General features: G+C 40.1%; 2 protein-coding genes across 2 annotated transcripts in view; one reads left to right on the plus strand and one right to left on the minus strand.

The window, feature by feature from the left end:
- Window positions 1–1,118: 1,118 nt before the first annotated feature.
- On the minus strand, window positions 1,119–6,204 carry LOC109141808 (uncharacterized). The gene is made up of 3 exons (XM_019273570.2): window positions 5,741–6,204; window positions 3,850–3,903; window positions 1,119–1,942 (listed from the first exon to the last, which is right to left on the minus strand). Exons 1-3 carry the CDS (start codon window positions 6,138–6,140, stop codon window positions 1,722–1,724), a joined length of 675 nt encoding a protein of 224 aa, XP_019129115.1. The 5' UTR covers window positions 6,141–6,204; the 3' UTR covers window positions 1,119–1,721.
- Window positions 6,205–6,295: 91 nt separating this feature from the next.
- Window positions 6,296–22,493, plus strand: part of c23h1orf87 (chromosome 23 C1orf87 homolog) — a 33,313-nt gene continuing 17,115 nt past the window's right edge. Inside the window, exon 1 of the mRNA XM_019273600.2 lies at window positions 6,296–6,764. The gene's annotated coding sequence lies outside the window, so the exon portion shown is untranslated. The remainder of the gene's footprint in view (window positions 6,765–22,493) is intronic.

Here is a 22,493-nt window from a genome sequence, read left to right on the forward strand (position 1 = left end):
CTTTTTTTCTTAATGAAACTGCAGTATATGGGGGGGCCATTTTAAAAGATATAAGATTTCAAGAGCATGGAAATGGAAGCACAGGAGAAATTATTGAGGGAAGGACCAACACATTGTTTTGGTTTTGAGATTTGTAAAAAGAAAGAATATCACTGGTCCTATTCTTTGTTGTTCTAATGCATTGAAATGTATCTGATTTTTTCAGCAAAGGAAAGCAGCTTTTCCTTTTAGTTTTCAATCATCGTCTCCTCGTCTTTCACATCAGATAGTGTTTGCTCTTTTGGAGATATCTCAGCTGTCAGTACAGGCCCTACGTATGAAGTTGACACTTATCTTCATGACAACAGAAGATGTGCACATGCCCAGAGGTCAAAATCAGTAATGGAGATGAAGATAATGTACGAGTAATTAACAACACCTTTGACCGTGAATATTTATTAGATGACTTGAAAGGAATACAGTGATTGATGGCATCAAGGCGGTGAAAAAAAATCTTTTTTGCAGGTTCAGACTCTTAAATGTTACAATTAATGATCACAGCCGCAGAGTTAAACACCATTTTATCATATTGCCCTTAAAACATCTATCCTACCATCGGTACTCAAGAGCAGCTTTATCCCTTTTTTAAGTGAGTAAAAATGTTTGTATCGTACAACAACAACAACAACAACAGATACCTTCCCAAATACACAGTTTACAGTAGCTGTGTGTGCAGAGTATCATGCACAGAAAATAAGCCCCATTATTTGTAGCTTTGAGTGGTGTCACAGACTCTTCATCAGCAGTACATAGCCCTTAACAGTGAGGTAATAAAGGTAAACAAAGGCTTTGACTAAAGCCATTTCACATGAAATATTAAACATTAAAAAAAAAAACAAAGACGTGAATACAGAGAAATCAAAAAACCTTGAACTGAATTTACTCCGATCTTTTTTTTATACATACAATGGCTTTCATACTTTGATACTACTACTTATATTTAACTAGATTTTTTGCAGTCAGGTGTAACCAGAGCTCTTAAAGTTGATTTAGCACTTGTTCACATCCAGCTATTAACACAAAACTATCAAACACTTTAATTTTATCACCGTGTAGTGAACTTTCTTTGCCCTCAGTATTTAAAGCATTATCACAGAAAAAGGAAGGAGACGTTGTCGTTCGAGGTGCTTGATATAAATTGTACAATAATTACAAAAGAAGCTTTAAGTGTCTCACAGCATCAGAGAAAATAAAAAGAAACGTTGTTCATGTGATTGAAGTGTTTAACCTCGCGAGCAGCAATATTACAATAAGCACTGGCCAGCGTGCAGTTTATATTCAGAGTGATTACATACTGTTTGTGGTTACAGTGAACTGCATGTGTCACATTAACAGATTTTCACAAGGGGTCACTTGAAAAAAGGGGAGTGGTACAATGAGGACAAAGAAAATTAACACTTTCTTCTCAGACTGCTTGTCCACAAAAGGCTGCAGCCGTCCTCTCTAGCCCGCTCCACAGAAAGGAGTCCACTCTGAAGCAGACATCAGAATCTGATGCCTCTAATGTCCCAGCACAGACAATTCAAAGTCCCTTCTGGCCCAACATTACACAGGCATTACAGCCCACCTGCAAGTGATAAAACAGTGGATATAGCTTTGATTCATGAAAGACTTGTAAATCCACTCGAACAAGAAGCAAATATGCTGCTTTATTTCTCTCAGGGAAGGTCAGAAGGTCGCAGTTAAGTCCCAGAGTGAGTGTCCGGAGGTCGCTGCTGTAACGTCTCATCTATGGTGACCACTGTCTCCTCCGGTCTGTTGGAGCTCAGGGAGTTGGTGTGGTTCAGGGATATGTAGCTCATTTCCAGCCGAGGCCTCTCGCTCATCTCGTTCATGTTGTTTGTGATGCAGTTTATCTCGGTCTTGTTGCGGTTGGTAACTCGACGTGAGCCAAACATCAAGTCTGGAGAGAGACAAAGGGAAAATACTGCGGTCACTCTGCTGATGGAGGTCATTGTTCCGGTTGAGGAAATTGAGATTTGGACAGATGTTGTATTTGCATCCATACAAACAGCACTGTAACTGATCTAAACAATAATAAAAATATTGTTTAAATAGATTTTTAACCGTATCATAGGCTTCACCGTGACCTTTTATTCAGTTTTGATGTGTCGGCACACACTATCGGCACACACTATCAGTATAGAGCAAGGTTGCATGTGCTGCAAGCTGTCATGAGCTTTGGCTCTCTTCTGAGTTATTTACACAAAATTTTGGGACTGCCACAGGGCGTAGCAAACGCCTCTAAATGCTCTGTTCACAGTGTGTGTATTTGTATTTGTGTTTGTACGTGCACTAACTGTCCATCATCTTGGCTCAAGCTGAGCTAAACATGCCACAGAACCATAGGGAATGAATGGAGTTACTTTGACTACTCATGCAATAGGAACCCCTGTGACATTTTCTTCCTAAAGGAGCTAAAAGGAGAGTGAATATTCAGATGGACACAAACACACTGGGGGTGGTGATCAGTTTGCTGTGATTGATGCAGCGTCAACATTTAAGATCTTCTTTCCTCTTTGCTTCTTTTCTTGTTTCCTTTCCTTTAAGTCATTTCTCTCTCTCTCCTTGAACAAAGGAACTGAGTACTGTTTCTACTGTTCTAATTCATAACAAGCCTTCGCATGCAGCCTCGTTGGCGTGGAGGTGTAAAGCATGACCACATACATGCTGGAACATTTATTCACGGGGCAAGAACAAGCACACTTGAGTATTTAGAACGTGAACAGAACAAGGCTAAAAACTTCATCTGACAGAAAGTTATGATGGGTTCAGCCTCTGTAATTCCATTAGAGGCAAAGCACCATAAAATTGTTTCTGGGGGGGAGATGTCTGCCGCACAGCAGCCCCATCATGTGTGGTGGAGCCTGTTTGAATTGGGACACATCAATCATTGTTCTGTCAGATGAAGAGCTGAGATTAAGGCTGACAGTTGTGAGTGTGAAGAACAGGCAGAAGGCAGAACGGGATTCCTCCAACCCGCACGACTCAAACACGACCACAAGGGGAGCAATTTCCATGGGCATGTTCCCCTCACTTTCCAAAATCCTATTTCTGTCCCCCTCACTCATATAGTCTCTCTGAACGTCTCTCGTACTGTCCAGATGTTATAGTCCACTATCCTGGGAAACATGTTTTATTCGCTCTGGCAGATGTCTCCCATTCAGACAGATTTCCACCTCCACCGTCCGGGATATCTAATATTGGGTGGGTTTGATACAATGAATGTACAATGGAACGTTGTGGCAATCCACTATAGCGTCAGTGTTAAACAAACTGGACTGGACAGATGTGTTTGCCATACTTCCAGCATGCACCCAGAAACATTTTGGTCTGTGCTCGTCGATAACATCGCTTTGATTTGTAAATGAACTGAAAGGCTGAGAGAATAATTTGCATTTGGGGCAAGTTATAATAAACCTGAATTATCCTTTAAATCAAGGTATAAATGTATCATCTCTCCATTCGTTCCCACTGTTCTTTTCTTTATATGTAGACAACAGGCTGTTTTTCTTTTTTAATGTTGCACCATGTCAAAGGAGTGAGAATTGGAAAACAGCCGCAAACACACAGCTTCCATATTTACACCTCAGCGAAATGCCCAGGAGAGCAGACATTGTGTCACCTGTGTGTTTGTGTGAATGTGTATGTGTGGGTTTTTATATGAAGCTGGAAAGGTCAGGTGAGGTGCAGGTAGACAGACAGATAAGCTCTTACTGCTGACCAGCTGAAGGGGGAGGGGGCATGTCTCTGTGGCAAAGCTAAGTGCTGCAGACTGTGACCCATGTGAGCTGTGTTTTTTTTTTTTACCTGGTTCACTGGTTTCACCGCCATCACCCTCAGCAACGATCGACCTGCCTCCACCTACATGCAGTCAGCAAGAGAGCAGGCATGTTAGTGACTCTGCGCACAGACTCCTTCTATGTCCTCAGAGATGAAGACAAAGGAAGACGGCAGAGAAGAGAAGTCATTTCAACAAGAGTGGACAGGTGATAATGCAACTGGAAAGAGTGATGCAGACGCCCCAGAGCAGGGCCGACTCAAGCCTTTCTCGAGCCCCTTGCTGCCTAAGATAGTAGCTCTTTCCATGAACACAGCAACAATTAAAGTTCAAATGATTTGCCTAAATTTAATTTCTGATTAGGGACTTAGGATAAACTGGTAATGTAGCATGAAGCCAAAATCGTGTAGTTTTAACTGTTGACCAGAACTAGGTTTGAAGTGTTACATAGTTTTAACAGACACACAGAGTAGTTTTCATGGCAAAGGTATAATTTTACTTAATTGGACACAAACAGTTATAATCCCAAAACTTGCTCATAATCCCAAAATGTTGTTTTGCTGTCCCGAAATCTAAAAATGTGGCACAATACCTACAACCTCCAAATGCATCATAGGAAAAGTGTCACTGAATCCCAAAATGTGATATATCTGATGTCACGTCCGAATTCCAAAATGTGTTTAAGCAAATTACCATAACATTTGTAAAACAGTCTTGATCGTGAATTTGTTGTAGCACCCAGAATACCAAAATTTGGTATGATGAGCACCAAAATTCACAAATGTTATTGTTGCACTTCAAAGTGTATTTGGATCAATGCCTCCTTACAGCTGTTGCAAATCAAACAATTTTCTTTACAGCGTTCCAATCCAAAAATGTGGTATTGTACCCCACCTGCAATTCTAACCAAAAATGTTAATGATGACAAAATCCCAAAATGTGATATATTTGATATATATGATATAAACCCACCATATGTTCATGTGTGTATAGATTTTTGGGACACTATTGAGTCTAATTTCAAATTAAAGGACTGCATCTTTTTATAGATGAATTATGATAACAAAATGTATGTAAGGAGTGCATTCTCTATTAATTCGGGGTCTAACTTGTAGCTGAGGGGCCCCCTTTCAGTTGCTTGTTCAACGTGCCCATGTCCTGATCTGATCTTTTGTTTTAAATCACCTGAGACTACCAGCTCCAGTCAGCACTATGACACGACACGTGCCCTAAAAATACTCATCGTTTCATTTATTATGTATCTCTCACAGGACGCTCTTCAGAAATAGAAAATCAGCAGCAGACCTTCCTTTCTCCATTTCTCACACAGACACTTATAGTGCTGATAGTGTTGTTTTTCAAGACGTCTCCCTCACAAGGTCATCTGCGAGCTGATATGAGAGGTGCTCTTACATCTGCATTAAAATTACTTGAGATGTTGTTTGGGAGGGATGATAAAAAAAAATACACTCCACAGTTTACCCAAACAACTGTCACTGTACATAATTAATAAAGAACCTTGTGTGTGGCTATTTCAAGGGAGCCCTAAATCACTTCATTCATCTATTAATTAAGATGTTTGTATTCAGTGTTGTCAGTTTCAAGCGGCAATTGTTCTGTTTTAATGGGCTCCTCAAGGAGTCCTTGAATGGCTTCCAGGGGTCCAAATGCAAAAGAAAAGGTCAGTTTTACTGCCTGTAAAAGTGTCTTTAAGTATATTAATTAACTGCTTTAATAAATCATTATTGTTTTACACTTTTACCACCTTTTCTTCACAGTACTTCCAATTCGTGCAATGTTCCTTTGACTAATACCACTGGGAATGTGTGCACGCACACACATGCATGCTTGCACACACATACGCACACACACACACACACACACACACACACACACACACACAGAATAGGGGTCACATACCGACAAAGTCATTAACCACATCTTTGACCAGGTGTCCCACTATGGCATACGCCACCGCCACCACCACCAGCGCTGCCATGACCAGGTAGAGAACCGCTTTGGGCAGCGGGATGGAGTCTCTTGCAGGTGTCCGGTAGTCCGTGTACAGCAGGTCACTCTCCGAGTAAGAGTACTGAAAGACGTGCTCCATGCCCGAGGTATGATTGGTGTTGAGAGGCGGATTACTTGCGCTCATGGCGCTGTCCGGTTGCAGAGCCGTCACCATGGTGGTCGTCACATCCTCCGCTTTGTTCATGTTTACCAAGCCGGTAGTTTTATTAATCAGTGGTAATATCTGAGACAGAAAATAGCTCCAGTCCTTTATGGCACTAATGTTGCATAAAAACATTGTTTCTACCATGTGATCACCAAAGAAAGGGTTGAATTGTACGGAGTCATAAAGGCGCACAAAATCCGCTGAAGACGCGCCAGACTCTCCAAAACTTGTCGTCCTTAAAAGTAACAGATTGTGTTTTTTATAATCCAACAGGTTCCCTCAGATGCCAAAGTCTCCGTCTGACAGGAGCTCATCAGTGCCTCTGAAAACTTACCCAGCTTTCATTGACGAAACGCACAACGCGTCATTCGTTGACGAGCTTTTACGCACGAATAAAGAAGAGATTCTGTGCGTCAATTATTTGGTTTAATTCCAAAAGTGAAATAAAAACAATACAGGGGCAGAGTATAACGACCTATAATGTCACCCGTGAAAAGAAACATGTCAGCAGTCTTCTCTCGACCTTAAAAGCGCGTAAATGTTGGATAAAAGAGCCAAGAATCCATGACCGTACCCGGCTTTCACTTGCGGTGATGGTGATAATTACAGACGATCAGGACGATCCCGTGAACCTCCAGGAGTCACGACGCCTCCTCAGCTGCCCTCAGGGGTGCCCGGAGCTGAAATGTGTGGCTGGTGGGAGAGCAGAGACACCGGGAGCCACTTGTTCTCCCTTTCCTGTCGACTTCACGTCTTCTGCATCCTGAGGTGAGTTCATGTCTTTTCGACCACCGACTGCTGTTTCAGACCTCACTGGGTTGTGTTTGTGCTCAGGAATGAAGAAAACCAAGATGACTGTTGATGTGATTTAAACAAGAGCTCCAGTGGAGCAAGAGGAGAGAGATGGAGCTCAGTAATTGGTGATTTCAATACAGCTTAGTTTAAATACAGTCTTATTAGGAAATTTAACACGATTTAAATTAATAAACATTATAAAGTAAGAAAGTAAGTAATGTAAAAAACTTAAAGCCTCCAAATGAATGAAATCAATAAAATAAAAACAAACATGATTTAAATTCCACTTCAGGAAAGTAATTTAGCCAAATCAATGCAGTACTGGAAACAGTGACAGGGATAGGGTCAAAAAATAGAAGCAGCCCTTCCATAGTGACAGGGATAGGGTCAAAAAATAGAAGCAGCCCTTCCATATTACAGTCAGTTGATTGATCATGTAAAATATATTGATTTAAAAACAAAATGCACTCAGTAGAAATCTGCACCAGTTGTGTGTGTGTGGGTGTGGTAAACAGGGAGTGTCCAGCATGAATGCATGAAACCAAAGAGGAGACAACACGCAAGATGGCAAGATATAAAGACAGGCTTATATGGAGACACACCTCAGACAATTCCAGAACACCAGCGATGTCAAATGTCAATTTCAAAGTGAAAATGCCAATAAAAGAATCAGCCAAAGTCAACGTGACCATCACATACGTTGTCCCAACAAGATTCCAAACTGGAAAGAGGAGAGAGGAGTCAGAAGTCAGTGGTGACAAACTCAAACAGAGCAGTCAGTAAAAGGTTTTAAAAGTCCCAGAACCACAAGAGCTTCATGAGATATGGTCAGAAATGTTCACAAAATAAGGGGCTGATGATTTAGCAGTTCAATTCATCCATCCATCAATTTTCCGTAACCCCTTATCAACCCCTTATCACTCCATTCAGTTTTATTTATACAGCGCCAACTCATAACAGAAGTTATCTCATATCCATATATGAAGCAGGCCGTACTCTTTATGAGATTATTTAGAGACACAACAATTCCCACCATGAGCAAGCACTTGGCGATGGTGGCAAGGAAAAACAGAGACCTCGAGCAGAACCCGGCTCCCGGTGAGCAGCCATCTGCCCCGACCGGTTTGAGAATGTGCACACACATGACCAAACACACAAGAGCCACCGCCTGGTGGAGATAATTAGATATTTAACCTCCTAAGGTGGGTCTCCAATCCTTGACCCAAGAAAAGATGGCAACCACGTGGAAACACCTTTTTAATTGTCCTGTCTGTCAAGTTCAGATGAAGCTGTACACCGGAGGATAGCAGAGTTAGATTTATGGACAAAATCTTCAAAGATTTGTTTGTCATACAACATCATAGTCCACCAAACATTTGAGCTCTGTGAGGCTGCAGATCATCCAATCAGATCCAACTGTAAAACGAGGCAGTGCTAAAAACACAATATGTGTTTGTACGTAATTATCTTTTACAGACAAAGCTGATTACTGATGTAAATAGCTAAATTGTTAAGAGTGGATTGAACAGGACAGTTTAATCTCTTCTCTTATCTTATAAGGGAAGAATAATATTGATGTTTGTCAACCATAAAGGAAAAAAAATAATTAGATCTGGTGCATAGACAGTGTGGACGGTGAATCACTAGAAACCAAACAACACTCGTGTTTTGATGTGAGTGTTGTCAGTTATCTCTGTGATACTCCCTGTACCTCTGTGGATGTGAAGACTGTGTTTCTGCCTTCCTTCTCTGGGAAGATGAACTAGACTCAATTAAGATCACATCAGCCGTTCAAAGATCGGCTCAGAGGAAATGTATTGGACTCACTGACCCTTAAATCAATCATGGCATCCAGTGAGTCACTGCGGACGCCACCGTGGCCTTCAGAGGTTCAGCTGTCAGAGCTGAAGAGGACTTTTTTTTATTTATTTCAACTTCGTACATCAACAGTCTCAAAATGGAGGTCAGCTGCTTGAAGCTTTTCTTGTTCATTGAACAAGGTGCAAAATCAGTGAAGTCACCCATCGGTTTGTGGACAACTATTTTGAAACCTCAAGTTTGGCATCATGGGTGTTGCCATCTCCGTTTTTTGTTAACATTGGTCACAAACCTTCTTGCATTACACTTCACTAAAAGATGTTTCTAAAAAAACATTTGCAGAATGAAATAGTCAATGCAGTAACAGAAAGAAACAGAATTTTGAATTATAGATTATCAACAGTTCCTAATTTAACAGTTTTGTGAGCTTAGTGTGTCCGACTCACTGGACGGACTCACTGAGAATTACAAAGAGAGCCAGGTTTGACAATGTGAAGATGCCCGGGAGCCAATACTAACATTTTAAAAATGAAAAAATACCAATAAAAGTTGCATACAAATGCTGTCACAATTATCTTCTTTTTTTTTAAATGACAATGTCAGCAGATCTAAACCAATCAGGCGTGAACAAATCTAGAGTCAGATAACAAAGAATAAATTGTATGGAATATGTTAAACTTGCATGAAGTTGATACAAATCTGAACCTCAGGTTCATTTTAACCATGACTTATTATGAGTAAGTCTGTTAACATTTAAGTTTAAAACGTGTCACTCTTGCTCTTGTCTTTAACAAAATCATTCAGAAAGTAATATTTTATGTCACATCTACAGACGTATAACACCAGCAGTTATGTCCTTAAAGATTAAAATGCTTCATTATGTCAACCAAAAAAAGACAAATCTTTCAACCATACAGTATCAGACAATCCTAGCAGGCCGTAAATAATATATTATAAAAATGAAGCTTTGGCTGCATGAAATCTGCCGTGTTTGGCCCCCGGGCCGTAATTTGGACATCCCTGTGCTAAAACATACCCTGCTTTATCATCTATTTCACTCTAAATGGGACTATAATCTACGTAACAAGCATCATGCTGTATATAAAATACCTGAAACTAGCCATAAAGATCTTTTCCTTTGCAGTCAATATAAACACACCTCTTTTTACTGCCCCCTACAGGCCATTGGAAAGGACGCAGGTTTAAGTCACTTTGCTGGTGACCTCACTTCTCAGACCTAGAAGCTCTGTCCACCAATTATATACTGTCACTTGTTTGGTACGATTAATTAACCATGATTCTAAGCAGACTTCAGCGAGAGCCGTGTGAGATTTTTGCATATTTGCTGTTGAAATCAGGAACCAAACGCTGCACTGAAGTAGGTCAACTAACCAGGATTTTTCAAAGTTGGTATTCCGTTATATTTTCCAAAAAACTTCTGTGCCATTTCTTCTTTTTGTGATTAAAATAAAACCATCAGTGCAAAAGTCTCAAATGTAAAAATCAGGATTGCATCCACGGCACAAACTGGCCTTGTGTACACACAAAGCTTCTCATCTCTATTCTGGGCGCAGGAAAGCAGCTTTTTCTCATTACCAAAAACTTTTCGAACCGTTCCCAAAAAACATAGCTTTGCTGATGCAACTGGGAACAACTCCCCGCACTGAAACTGTTGAAATTATTTAAATGTAATACTTGCAGTTGACCTTTGGTAATAGTAGTTTTGTGCACAAAAACCTCAGTGGGATACAAATATCAAAATACAATCAAAAGGTTCTCACTCCCTGGAATTAAGCCCTCCTTTAGGGTATGTAAATAACATTCAGCCTGCCAATCACACAGTTTTGTCCAAAGGAAGACACACTCACACTCACACGTTTCAGGTTAGAGTTGATTTCACACATTGTTCTGTCAACAATAAGCAGAAGAAGCTGTTCATACTTTGACTCTTTTGTCCTTTAAACAGTACACTGGACTCTGCTTTCTTATCAGAGCATTTACTTACAAGATGTTTGCTACTGGAGGTATTTTAGTCTGATAATCCATTGGGAATGTGAGAATGGCTTATGCAGAAATATAAATCCCCTAAAAAGTTTTGCTAATTTGTCCCCGGGGCTTTGTGTACGTCTGGCTGCTGTGTGCACAGGAAAGATAAAGAACACTCTGCAAATATATTTATAGAAGGGAGACGAGTCTGTGTCCAACTTTTATTAATGGAGGAACCAATAGAACATATAAAGTATTATTAGACTATTACTGCAGGAATGTACAAAGGTGGATATTTCAGGGATAATCCATGACAAGGTTATTGTCGATTATCCCACTAATACCATCATTCACTCAAACCAGGGCTAAAGCCAAGACAACCGCAAAAATAAGCAGGTTGTAGATGGACTGAAGACAGTCAGTCTTTTGGATTTTGAAAAGGACAACTTGTAGTGTGGTGTATTTTCTCCACACATTTGTGCATAAAATTATACGTGTCTAAAATACTTGGAAAATCAGCAGCACGCAATCGCAATATCGAATCATTTTGTGTCTGTTTTGGAAAGTGACAGCAGAGAAGTTTCTCTGTTGTGCTGGAAAGGAAAGACTGGAGAGCAGACTAGAGCTCAGCCTCAAGCTACCAAATTCATTTCATCAAATTAATAATTATGTATAATTAGACATTTTTTTTCTTCACTTTTAATTTGAAAGAAAGAAGACATTTGATTGCCTGATAATCAGACTGAATTGCCATTTCATTGTCACTTCATTATTCAGTCTGATAATGTGTCAGCTGTTAAACATTTCATACATTTTCTCTAAACTTTCTCTCCAGTGACGGATATACCGTCCGGCTGATGCCGACGCAGAAGACGTGTCAGCAGTTAACTTTGAGTTTTTTATGCCAATCGAATCAATATGACGATTTAAAAATACATTAGAGTTTACCCTCTGCAGCCTGATGTCACCAAATGGCGTATGAAAAACACGTGGGGGGATGTTGACGGGGAGCAGAGCTGTGTCATGCCAGAACCAGAGCCTGGCAAGTGACTAATGACCAAGAGACTGAAGAAGATTAAATCTGATTAAAAAGTGTTTCTTCAAGCAGATAAACCACCATCACTGAGTGTGACTCTGGAGCTGCTTTATTTAAATCTTAAAGAAATATGTTGAAAGGGGTTTAGAGGTTTGAAACGTATCTCTGAATATGATGGTAGCATATAAACGATTCATTTTTAGTTTAAGAACTGAGTAATTCAAAGGTACAAATTACTAAATAGAGAGATGAAAATAGCTACATTGAGCAGACAAATCAATTTAAAGGGATTATTCTTAATGAAAGAACGATTTAAAAAAAAGAAAAGTCTCTCCCTGACACCTACTAGGCTCTGTATGATAAAGAGAGACACAAGGGAGACTGGAAGGGAAAAAAGAGACGACGGGGGGGTGGAGAAAGAGAAATTGGAACAGAGCATCCTCTCTATTCCTGTGTTAATCAGCGGGGATTGTGACGGCAGTGGAGGACACACGCCTGTGATCGAGTCCTGCTGAATAACAAAGAATCTCTGTCTGTGCAGCTCTGGCTTATCTGGCTGCCTGATGAAAATTACCCCTCATAGTGGACTCATATACTTTAATCAGATATGACCCAAGCCAGACAAATGCTCAATTCCACCTCTCCGCTCATCCATTCTCTGTACCCTCCATCCCCTCCTCTCCATCCTGCAGGCTGAATTAAGCTCTCTCTTGTGTCACTTCGTCGCCCCTCGTCCTCGCAGCCGGCGTGGATGAAAAGTCATTTTCTCCCCCTAAAACCATCAAGGTCACACTCTCCCCTCTTTCACGTCAGATCCTGATCCTCAGAAACCCTTAGGTGAGCTGAGTCTCAGGAAGTGGATTCGCTTTCAGTACACACTCTCCATGATCCTTATCCTCAATCCTACGCCCTTTCCCATGACATTTTCCATTAGATGAAAGTGGGTGTGCTGTTTTATACATTTCTCTTTTGAATTTTAGGATGTTGAAATTGTACTGGCTTCATGAAAACCAGGTTATACATTTAATTTACTCAGGACAGGGTTTAATAAAAGCAGGAGTGGGCTTTAATGAAGAATATCCATCCATCTGAGGCGAACACAGGTAATTAATTTCAATGACCTGTGTTCATCTTAATTATAGCGAGGATACGTGCATGCGGCGGCGGTGGCCTGAGGCTGCTCGTAAAAGATGGATCGGATGACAAAAAGCTCATAATTTGGCGGAATCTGAGGAAACAATGAAAGAAGGAAAACCACAAACTGAAAAGAGTACGTTCATTTCAAAGAGCTCTTTACACTCGCCGGTTTTACAGCCAGTACATAAAGTATTTTTAAGGTTGTCCCTTTCAAAATCAGTTTCAACATTTTTGTCTATTTTGCTTTATATTGGATAGTAAAAGTAGAGAGACAGGAAAGGCGAGAGAGGAGAGACATGCAGCAAAGTGCAGAGGGCGGATTAGTTTCTGCTGAAAGCACTCAGTCTTGATACAGATGGTGGTACACCAGGGGAGCAACTGGGGCACCCAACATTTTTCTGTGTTTTAAGTGGCCTGGTCTTCACTATATCCTGAGTTTAATACTTATATATTTATGATTCTAAGGATTAGCAGTACTTTAAGTCACAGTTAAGTTTTCTTTTAAACAAAGCACCGAAGCCCTAACTGCTCCTGGGGTGCAGATAATCGCTCTTTACACTCTGTGAGGATTAAATCTTATTTTATTTGCATAGCCTCAAATCACAAGTTTGTTTTCAGAGGTGTTTAAAATATGTTTGTCTATCCGTAAATCCTTAAGAATATTTACCAGGAAAAGAAACATCAGGAAGAGAAGAGGAGAATTCATGCTGTGTTACATAAACAGAGGAGTAGCAGTATGAGCAACCAAAAACTTCAGGAGCTGCAAAGAACCTCAGAAATACGGTGACGTTATATACAGATGAAATGTGGCAGACACACAATTTTTGCAAAACTACTGTGTATGAAATTAAAGATATAAAATGAATCTGAATCTGCTCATCTGGAGGGAGTCGCCGCTTCAGCAGACAACAAATCCCACATAGACACTTAGTATACAGAACATCTAAGAATATAATCCAAATCAACTGCAGTTGTTCAACCTCAGCAGACTTCTTGTCAATAATGTTCAATTTTAAACCATTTGAACTTTAAAATGATTCTCGCATCCTCCCGAGTTTTATTCTAAAAACCAGCCTTGTAGCTTGTTTCCTCCTGAGTCATCTGGAAGATATCGGTGTAATCATGTCAGGAACAGGTCAGGCCTTCATCTACTCCTCCATTTCTCCCTGGATATTCTGCAGGTAAATAGGACACTGGGATATATTGATTTCCCACCAATGAAATGAAATTGGCTTGATGTATTTTTGAGGCCCTCGATCAAATCCACAGCATCCTCTTGAAACTGTAGGTCAAAGGGACATTGTGTCTCTGAACTCCTGCTTGCATTGAAGCCTGTTCTGTAATTTGACCGGTGAAATGCACGAGCACACCGAAATAAAGCAGAACATCCAGGATGACATTTTTATGCTGGTTTTATTTTTTGTAGTTTAGCATCACAGGATTTGTCAGCGTCCACGTCCCCCATGGCTGTCTGTCTGCTTGTCTACTGGTAGGAAAAAACAAAACAGAAAATACACTGTCTGTACTTTCTCCCAGTCTTCAGTCATCCTAGTTTAAACAGAGTTTATCTACTAAATTATCCACAACTACACATATAAACTTAGCTCTAGCAGTTTAAACTAAATATGGAGATATTGTCCCTGCTGCCAGAACAAGCAACAGATCAAATCAAACCTGGAGCGTTTGGATCATTTCGAGGTCATAACCTCATCAGTCAGTTTGCTTTTTTGTCTTTACCAACACATATAACAACAAATGTATCTAATGTATAAAATGTTGATTTAGCCCAGAGGATAAAACATCCACGATTTCCAAAATGAGTTTGAAAATCGGAGCCAGAGAAGGATGTTGCTGATTTATGGCTTTCTCTTTGCATGGTATAGTCTTAACTTGCGTTTGTATTTGCTGTCTATGTTCTTGTCCAATATTCTACATGTCGGTTTTTAATACAGTGCTGCCTGAATTGTTGAAGGTCACGACCATTCAATGGTGGTTTTTGGGGTTTGTCCCTTAAGTGCAGAGATTTCTCAGGATTCTCTGAATTTCTTAATCATATTATGGAGTGAAGAAGATGGTGAAAGTCTTTTGGGGATGCCCCTTTGATACCCACAATTACAAATGAACCCGTTTACCTGTGAAATTGTGTCTTTTGGACATTCAAGAACTTTCATCGTCTTTTGTTGCAACTTTATGTTGAAGCAAATTCAGAGTTAGGGTTCATTTACAAAAGTAACAAGTGAATATTTTAGGAAAACTTGTTCAATGTGATTATTTTGCAACTTTGCAGATTAAAACTGTAAATTAAATATGTGACACAGAAGCATGTTGCTAAACATCAGTATATAAACCATATTTCTAGGAAGCAGCGTTGATGTCAGGTCTTGTGCGAAATGGAAATTACAGCGTGTCAGCTGACATGTCAGGATTTGTGTGGGTGACTTAATCCTTGTTGCACTGACAAAATTACTATGAGATAAGCAGTCATGTTGTTTTCTTCCATCTCACTACAACTTCATTCTCTTCAAATGTAAACACCTTTTATAACTATAATTTTTTAAATATCCGGACACATATTCTGATTTGCATTCTGTCCATAATGACAGTTCCTATTTTTGTCTTTGTGACAGCACACGTCGGGTTCCAACAGCTACAGAGGGCACAAAATCTGGATTTAACTCTCATGATCATTATCCTGTGATATGACGAGCAGAAACTATTTCCATCGCATTAATCTCATCAAAGAGATCCCCTTTCAACAGGAGATTAATTTAAAAAATGGACATGGCCGTTTGTATTATGATCTTAATATTTCAAATGGAAAAAGAAAGGTGAGCGTGAATTTAGGGAGGTGAACGAAAACTCTGTTTAGTGGATTGTGTTTTTTTTATCTCTGCTTTTTGTGTTTCGCTCAGTTTGAAGTATTTGCAGTCGAGGTATTTCAGTGCTCGGTACAATCTTGTGCCTCCGTCCTGCTTTTACTCGTGCCAGGTGGTTGTTTTTTTTGGGGTTTTTTTTTGTGGAGAACCAGCTGACATTTGGCAAAGACTGACTCCCTGTTCACCTTTGAACTTTTGTATCGCTGTGAACACCTTCGACCTCATGCCAGCTGCAGCGGCTGCACACGGAGGGATCAGATGAAGAGTACCAACAGAACGGCCATAACTGAGACTCAGATCATTTCGTATTTCAGTTATTAAACATTCACTTTCTTTGATGAGGCATGTGATACATTAAACATTAATTGAATTATATAGACATCTTTATAATTGAGAGTACTCATCTTGCATACTTAAATCTTCTCAGCCATGATACATCAGGAGATCACACAAGAATCCATCTTTCCAGGCTTCGAGCTTTGTGTTGAGTCCAAACCATTGTGATTATGGACCGGTCAGTGTCCTTTGAGGAATTTCTGGCAGCTTTGGTATGATCTAGGTGTAAAAGTACGTATGAAGTGAGCAACAACGATGGCGGCTGCTGAAGAGGTTACCATAGCACTGAAGTACTGAATATGTTTTCGCTCTTCGCCCGTGATAGACAGATAATTCACCTGGCTTGTACTGTTTGAAAGTGTCTACCAATTCCCAAACTTCCCAGTCAGGTTATTGTTGTGCAAGAGGTTACACAAAACTGATGGGAAAGATTCTCCTTTAAGATAATTTCAAGCTTTACACGATATTTTGAGGTGATTATATAAGAATTTTTAATTATGAGATTGTATAATAAACCAGAGGAAGACAGCATGAGACAGCAAGGACAGATCATTAGTCTGTTTTTAACTCAGCATGTTGCTGTAATCTTTTATTTCATCAACTGGGGGCTCTGGAAGTTGAAGTTGGAAGCAACAAAACAAACTTTTATTTCAATAATAATTAGAAGGCCTGATGACTAAACTAAGACCTTAAGAGTTTGTAACCAGCCCCAGAAAAGTATAAATCCCTCAGTCCCTTAGTTTTTAATCCTCCATATGGTAACTAAACTTCATAGCAGGGAATCACGAACACCATGACTTCCATCACTGGCTATAAATAGTGTATTCTGGTGGACGTGATAGAACATAGAAACAGGTTTCTACCTGAACATTAACGGGGATTCACCCTTTTTTTCCTGAATACATTCCCAGAGGGTTTTTCAGGACGGCACAGCTAATTACTCTCAGTGACGAGCAATAAAGAGATGCTGTCAGCGTGTGAGTTAATGTTCGGATGTGTCTGTCCCACAGCTGAACCAGCGGCACAGCACATCTGGCACAGGGAGTCCCCCTCAGCACGCCTAATGATCCAAACCCTTTCTGTTTAATAACTGATCTGTAGCACCAACAATTTGCTTTTTCCTCCAGTGGATGAGTGATTATAGTTTCACAAGGCTCACAGGAGCAGACATGACATGCCTCTTTCTTCTTCTTTTTTTTTTTTAAAGCTTGACAGTGGGAATCAAAATAAGTACAAGACTCTATAGACGCCATTGAAAACAACCCTTTTTTCTGTCTCTAGCAAAAAATACAAACCAAGGTCAAGCTGTAATCACGAGATCTTTAAGAAAAGACAAAGACATCAAGGTAAGAGGACTCTATATCGAACCCTACCAACAGACAAGAATGTTTCAAGAACAGTGCATTGCAACTGTGGTAAAGTTGAAATTAGGAAAAGATTGTGGTTATTACAAATTAAATATGGTTAGGACGTGATTAAGGTTAGTCTGAAACAGGATGCAAACTCTGGTCTCCACACCTCAGATGCCCTACATATCCCTCCACCACCTCAAACTCCATACTTTTCGCCTCGCTGCACAAAGGACACTCTGCATTAGCACTGAACATTGGATGTAAATCATGGAGTGAACAATCCATCAATATGTATAATTTCTAGGGCATTCTTGCCACAATTCATATTTCTTCTCTAAGTCATAACTGAGCCAAATCTAAACAACACACAGAAATAAAACGCTGCTTTATTATCAAAGTAATCCAGCGATAGTTAACTGTAACATAACATGGCACACTTTTAATGGTGTGGTGCTCGTTGTATAGTAGCATCCTCAAAACAGCAACTATACTATATGCATCTTGTACTTTTACAGGTCCCACACCAACATTTTTTAATCATTTTTCTTTTCAACATAGACAAATGTCTTGTCCCTTTTTCCACTTTAACGACTGTGCAGGGTTACAGGGCTCTGCTTCTGACTCACATGTTAAAAAACGATCCAGTGGAGTAATGAAAATCTGAGCTTAAAACAAGACAGATGCATAAATAGTAAAAGAATACCTAAAAAAAAGCAATATCAATGGTAGTGAAATATGATCTGTTGGTGCGACACTACACCATAGTTGTAACCTGTAACCTGTAGTTCGATCGCAGGAATAATTTCAGGATATTTTTACATGTTTTCGCTTTTCTCAAGAGGTGGACACACAAGGTAAAGTCAAAGTGAGTGACTGTGACCTTTTTGTTCATCTCAGCTGATAGTAATGTCACTCTAATCAATACGGCATTAATGCATTCCCCTCGTGCTCTCTCCTTCCAGTGGACTCCAAGGGTACCTGTCTCAGCCCGTTCAGCAAAGTCACTCCGGTTCTTTAGTCGCCACCGTCATGAATCATTAAACAGTCGATCTCTCTTCTGCTGCTGCATCCAAAACATGTTGGAGGGGTTTCCCTGCCATCACCAAGTCGATTCAGTTTAAAGCTGATTACGAGTTACTGACATTTTTAAATCAGTTTGACAACCTTGTTAACAGAGACATTGCAATTTTCTGCTTCATGTCAGCAGGTATAAAATCATATTTAGGCTGAGTTTATACCTGAGAATGAAATGACAACTGATGAAACATAAGTACAAAAGAAAATAACGGTACAAACTCTTATAAAATATGTAGAATATGCAGAAGCTAAACTTGGAGAACAAGCAAAAAGACTATCCTCTTAAAAATCAACATTATTTGCACAATATCTATATGGCTTCATGCAATTTCGCTTTAGAAGAGCTTTTATTTTATCATCGCTCCTCTCCTGGTGTCCTCCATCTCAGATGTGATAATGGAAACCTCTGGCAAATGGAATTGTTTTGAAAAGCCTTCCCCGGCTGTCTTTTCCCTGATGAAACACATTTGTTTCTGCTGCTTTCCCTCCTCAGACGTCTTCGTGGGGAAAATGGTCTTTTCACAGCTTCCCCTCGACGTGTCAGAAAGACAAAATCTGCTCTCTGAAAATTTAATTATCACAAATGGTGAGCCGGAGCAGCCGGGGCTTGCACAGGCAGGGCCGCCCTTTTCAGTCACAGAGGGAGATTCCCCCGATCTCAACACACGGTCATCGCATTGAACCACCTCAGTACATTTAGGCTGAAGTTTTTATGTATTATAGAGACTAGCAGGTTTACAGTGCATCATCAGTGGTGTTGTTCAGAGGTAGTGTTGCAAGAACTGCTCAACTAAGTAAAGAGAATCAACAGTCCATCATTACTTTAAGACATAAAGGTCAGTGAATCTAGAAAATTGCAAGAACCTTGAATGTGTCGCAGTCGCAAAAAAACATCAAACACTACGATGAAGCTGACCAAGAGTTACGTCTGCTGCAGAGGACCAGCCTCAGATTAGAGCCCATGTAAATGTTTAGTTTAGACGCATCCCAACTGTTTGGAGGAATCAGGCCTTGGTGGTCAAAGTGCTGGAAAGAAACGAACAACTGAAGGAATCGAAGAAGAGAACTGAACACAAGGAATGGACTTTAGACCTGTTAAGATCTGAACTTCAGTCTGATGAATGTGATCGATTGGTATCAGCATGTGTGGTTCCCACCCTGAAGCATGGAGGAGGAGGTGTGATGGTGTGGAGGTGCTTAACCAGCATGGCCACTACCATAGCATAGCATGCCATCCCATCTGGTTCTGGACCATCATTTCTCTTTCATGACCCCAAACACACTTCCATGCTATGTAAGGACTACTTGACCAACAAGGAGAGTGATAGTGAGTGCTCCATCAGATGTCCTCCACCCAGTTGAGATGCTTTGGGATGGGTTGTACCACAGAGTTAAGGTAAAGCAAGTGCTCGGCACCTTTAGGGAACTCCTTCAAGACTGTTTGGAAAGCTTTCAAGATGACGACCTTATGAATCTGACTGAGGGAATGCCAATGAGTTTGCAAAACCATCATCAAGGCGTGATGTGAAAGAGAGCTGTCCTTCTCAGTGGGTGAAAGATGGAGAGAGAAAACAATACTAAAACAAATATCAGACATCAAGAAATAAATAACTCCTGTTACTTACAGGAAATTTAAAATGAAAAGATCGTGCATTTTGTAAAATCTGTCAAGTCGATCAAGCATGAATGAAAAAAACAAAATAATAAGTAAAAATTAAGTGTTTGACATAGAAATGCTGTTGTAGCGTACTTGTATTTGTAGTGTAGTGAGTTTTCAAGGGGCGGACCACCAGACTGCCCCACTTTGGCTTCAAAACCCTCCCTGTTGTTGAGGTCTCAAAGTTTTTTAACTTATCAGGACTGCACCACACTGCTGTAACCAAATATTCTCCACGTGTGGAATAAACTGTAAACTAGAGATAGAATAGCAAAAACAACTTGATCATCCTAAGGAGAGACATGAGCTGAGGGAAGAGCACACAATATATTTTCAATTAATCATAAGATAAGGATTTCTTTTCCTTCATAATGTGACTCTAACTCATTCTCCGTAATGACGCCATTCATCAGTGTCTGCAGGATAAGGGCCGTTGTTGTTGTTGTTGTTGTTGTTTGTGTCGCTGTTATATAACTACAGCGTTTGCTGCATTTAATCTCACAGCGGTTTCAAATTTATGGGGTTGAACATCTAACCTTCCTGTGGTTGTCATTGTCGTCGTCGCGTGTCATTCAGACCGGGTTCCCTCGAGGTGAACAGTGAGCTCCTCTGATGCCACGATCCGTCTCCTGCCATTTACCGTCCCATCTCTGCAAACTGATGCAGGATAACGATGGGAGGGACTCAAACAGCAGAGTACCCACAGAGCAGGATGTCAGGATGGTAAAAATTATGTTCAGTAATGTGGATTTACTCACAGCAATCACATTGGTTTAATGTCATTACAGTGACACTGATGGAAATAGCTGGCAGCCTGCATGAAAATGTCACTGACCTTGCAAACCAGGAATCTAACTAAAATTGGATCTCTCGCTCTGTGTTGGAGCCAGAGACATAAATGGCAACGATCGACCCAACAACAATTATTATACTAATTTGATGTATTTAGTGTTGAGACAGTGCAGTGAGTGTCTCACCGTATGTCAGTATTTGTGTGGTAATGCAGAGCCGTGCACCGAAATGAGCAATTATCTGTGTTTGCTGAGAGAAATGATGCCATGACATGAAATTCTGTAAGGCTAAGAGTAAGAAGACAATATGAGTATACGACTGTCATACGTAGGAACATCTCCGAGAAGTTACTTCAGCTGAAAGGTCAGAGATCCTCACACGAGCAAAGTGGCTCATAAAAGTAACATATATTCATACAGTGCCTGCCCTTCATCTAATGAGATCAGAAAGCTTTAACTCGATTACAAGAAGCTAAAGTTTAGTTGTTTCTCACCTTGACCAGTGAATCTTCCCGTGATGATCGTCTGACACTCATCTTTAACCTCTTCTCGTACACACTGTACTTTGACACCCAACTCTCGGCAGGCACTATCAAGTCACATTTTAGTGACTAGACTCTGTGGAAGTGTGGATGTGTGGTTAGACTCTGTGGAAGAAATGTATGAGATGGAGAAGGTGACTTGTAGCATTATTAAAAAGAAAAAAGTGTTTAAAGTGTTTAAGTAAGCGAGATGGATTGGTATATGATAAGTGAGGATTGGGGGAGGGGTTGTACAGAGGTATAAAAGTAACAAGCCAAAGTCTGAACATGTATTGTATGTTTACTCTATTTTCTTTTCATTTTTTTCTCTTCTTTACTATTATTTCTTCTGAGGTATATTTGCAAATGGCTCTGAATGAGTGTACACCAACCAAATGGACAAAACTATGATGGAAATATGGTATAATATGTGCACATTAGATACTCAGAGGCATATATGTAAACATAGATGTATAGTTTCACTTAATTTGTTTGATTGATTGTTTATTGGATTGTTTATGATTTGAAGGTTCCTTATTCGCACATACACAGGGTGGGGTGAAAAAAAAAGGTGTGATGATTGGGAAAGTAACTGTTAAATGTAATCATTGTTTGACACAATAAAGTATATATATATAAAAAAAAGTGACTTACAGAGAGCAATTTGGGGTTCAGTATCTTGCCCAAGGACGACCCGCTCTACGCTCTGAGCCAGCGCCGCCCTAAACTATACGTTACATACAATCTATACATTACAACATAATATTGCTTCTTTCTACAGTTTCATGTTTAATGTGGTGGCAAGAATCCAAAACAGGAACCGAGGTGAGACAGGGCTTGGGGGGTACCAGGGGAATATCCTGACGCACAGGGAGGTCAGCAAGGCACAAAAAACAAGTTTTAAAAAGATGCACAAAGTTAGACATAGTGTTGTTGATCTCTGAAGTTGAGGTTGGGCTGATTAATGAAGAGGAGCTGGTGATGAGGTGATCAGAGGCAGACAGCTTCATCATAACATACTGAGACTTTTCACGTTATAACGTGATACTGATCAGAACAAAAACAAATGACGTTCATTATGATGACATTATATGTAGGTTTACTTTTAGAAATGT

The sequence above is a fragment of the Larimichthys crocea genome, chromosome XVII (genome assembly GCF_000972845.2).
Source record: "Larimichthys crocea isolate SSNF chromosome XVII, L_crocea_2.0, whole genome shotgun sequence".
Taxonomy (NCBI): Eukaryota; Metazoa; Chordata; class Actinopteri; family Sciaenidae; genus Larimichthys; species Larimichthys crocea.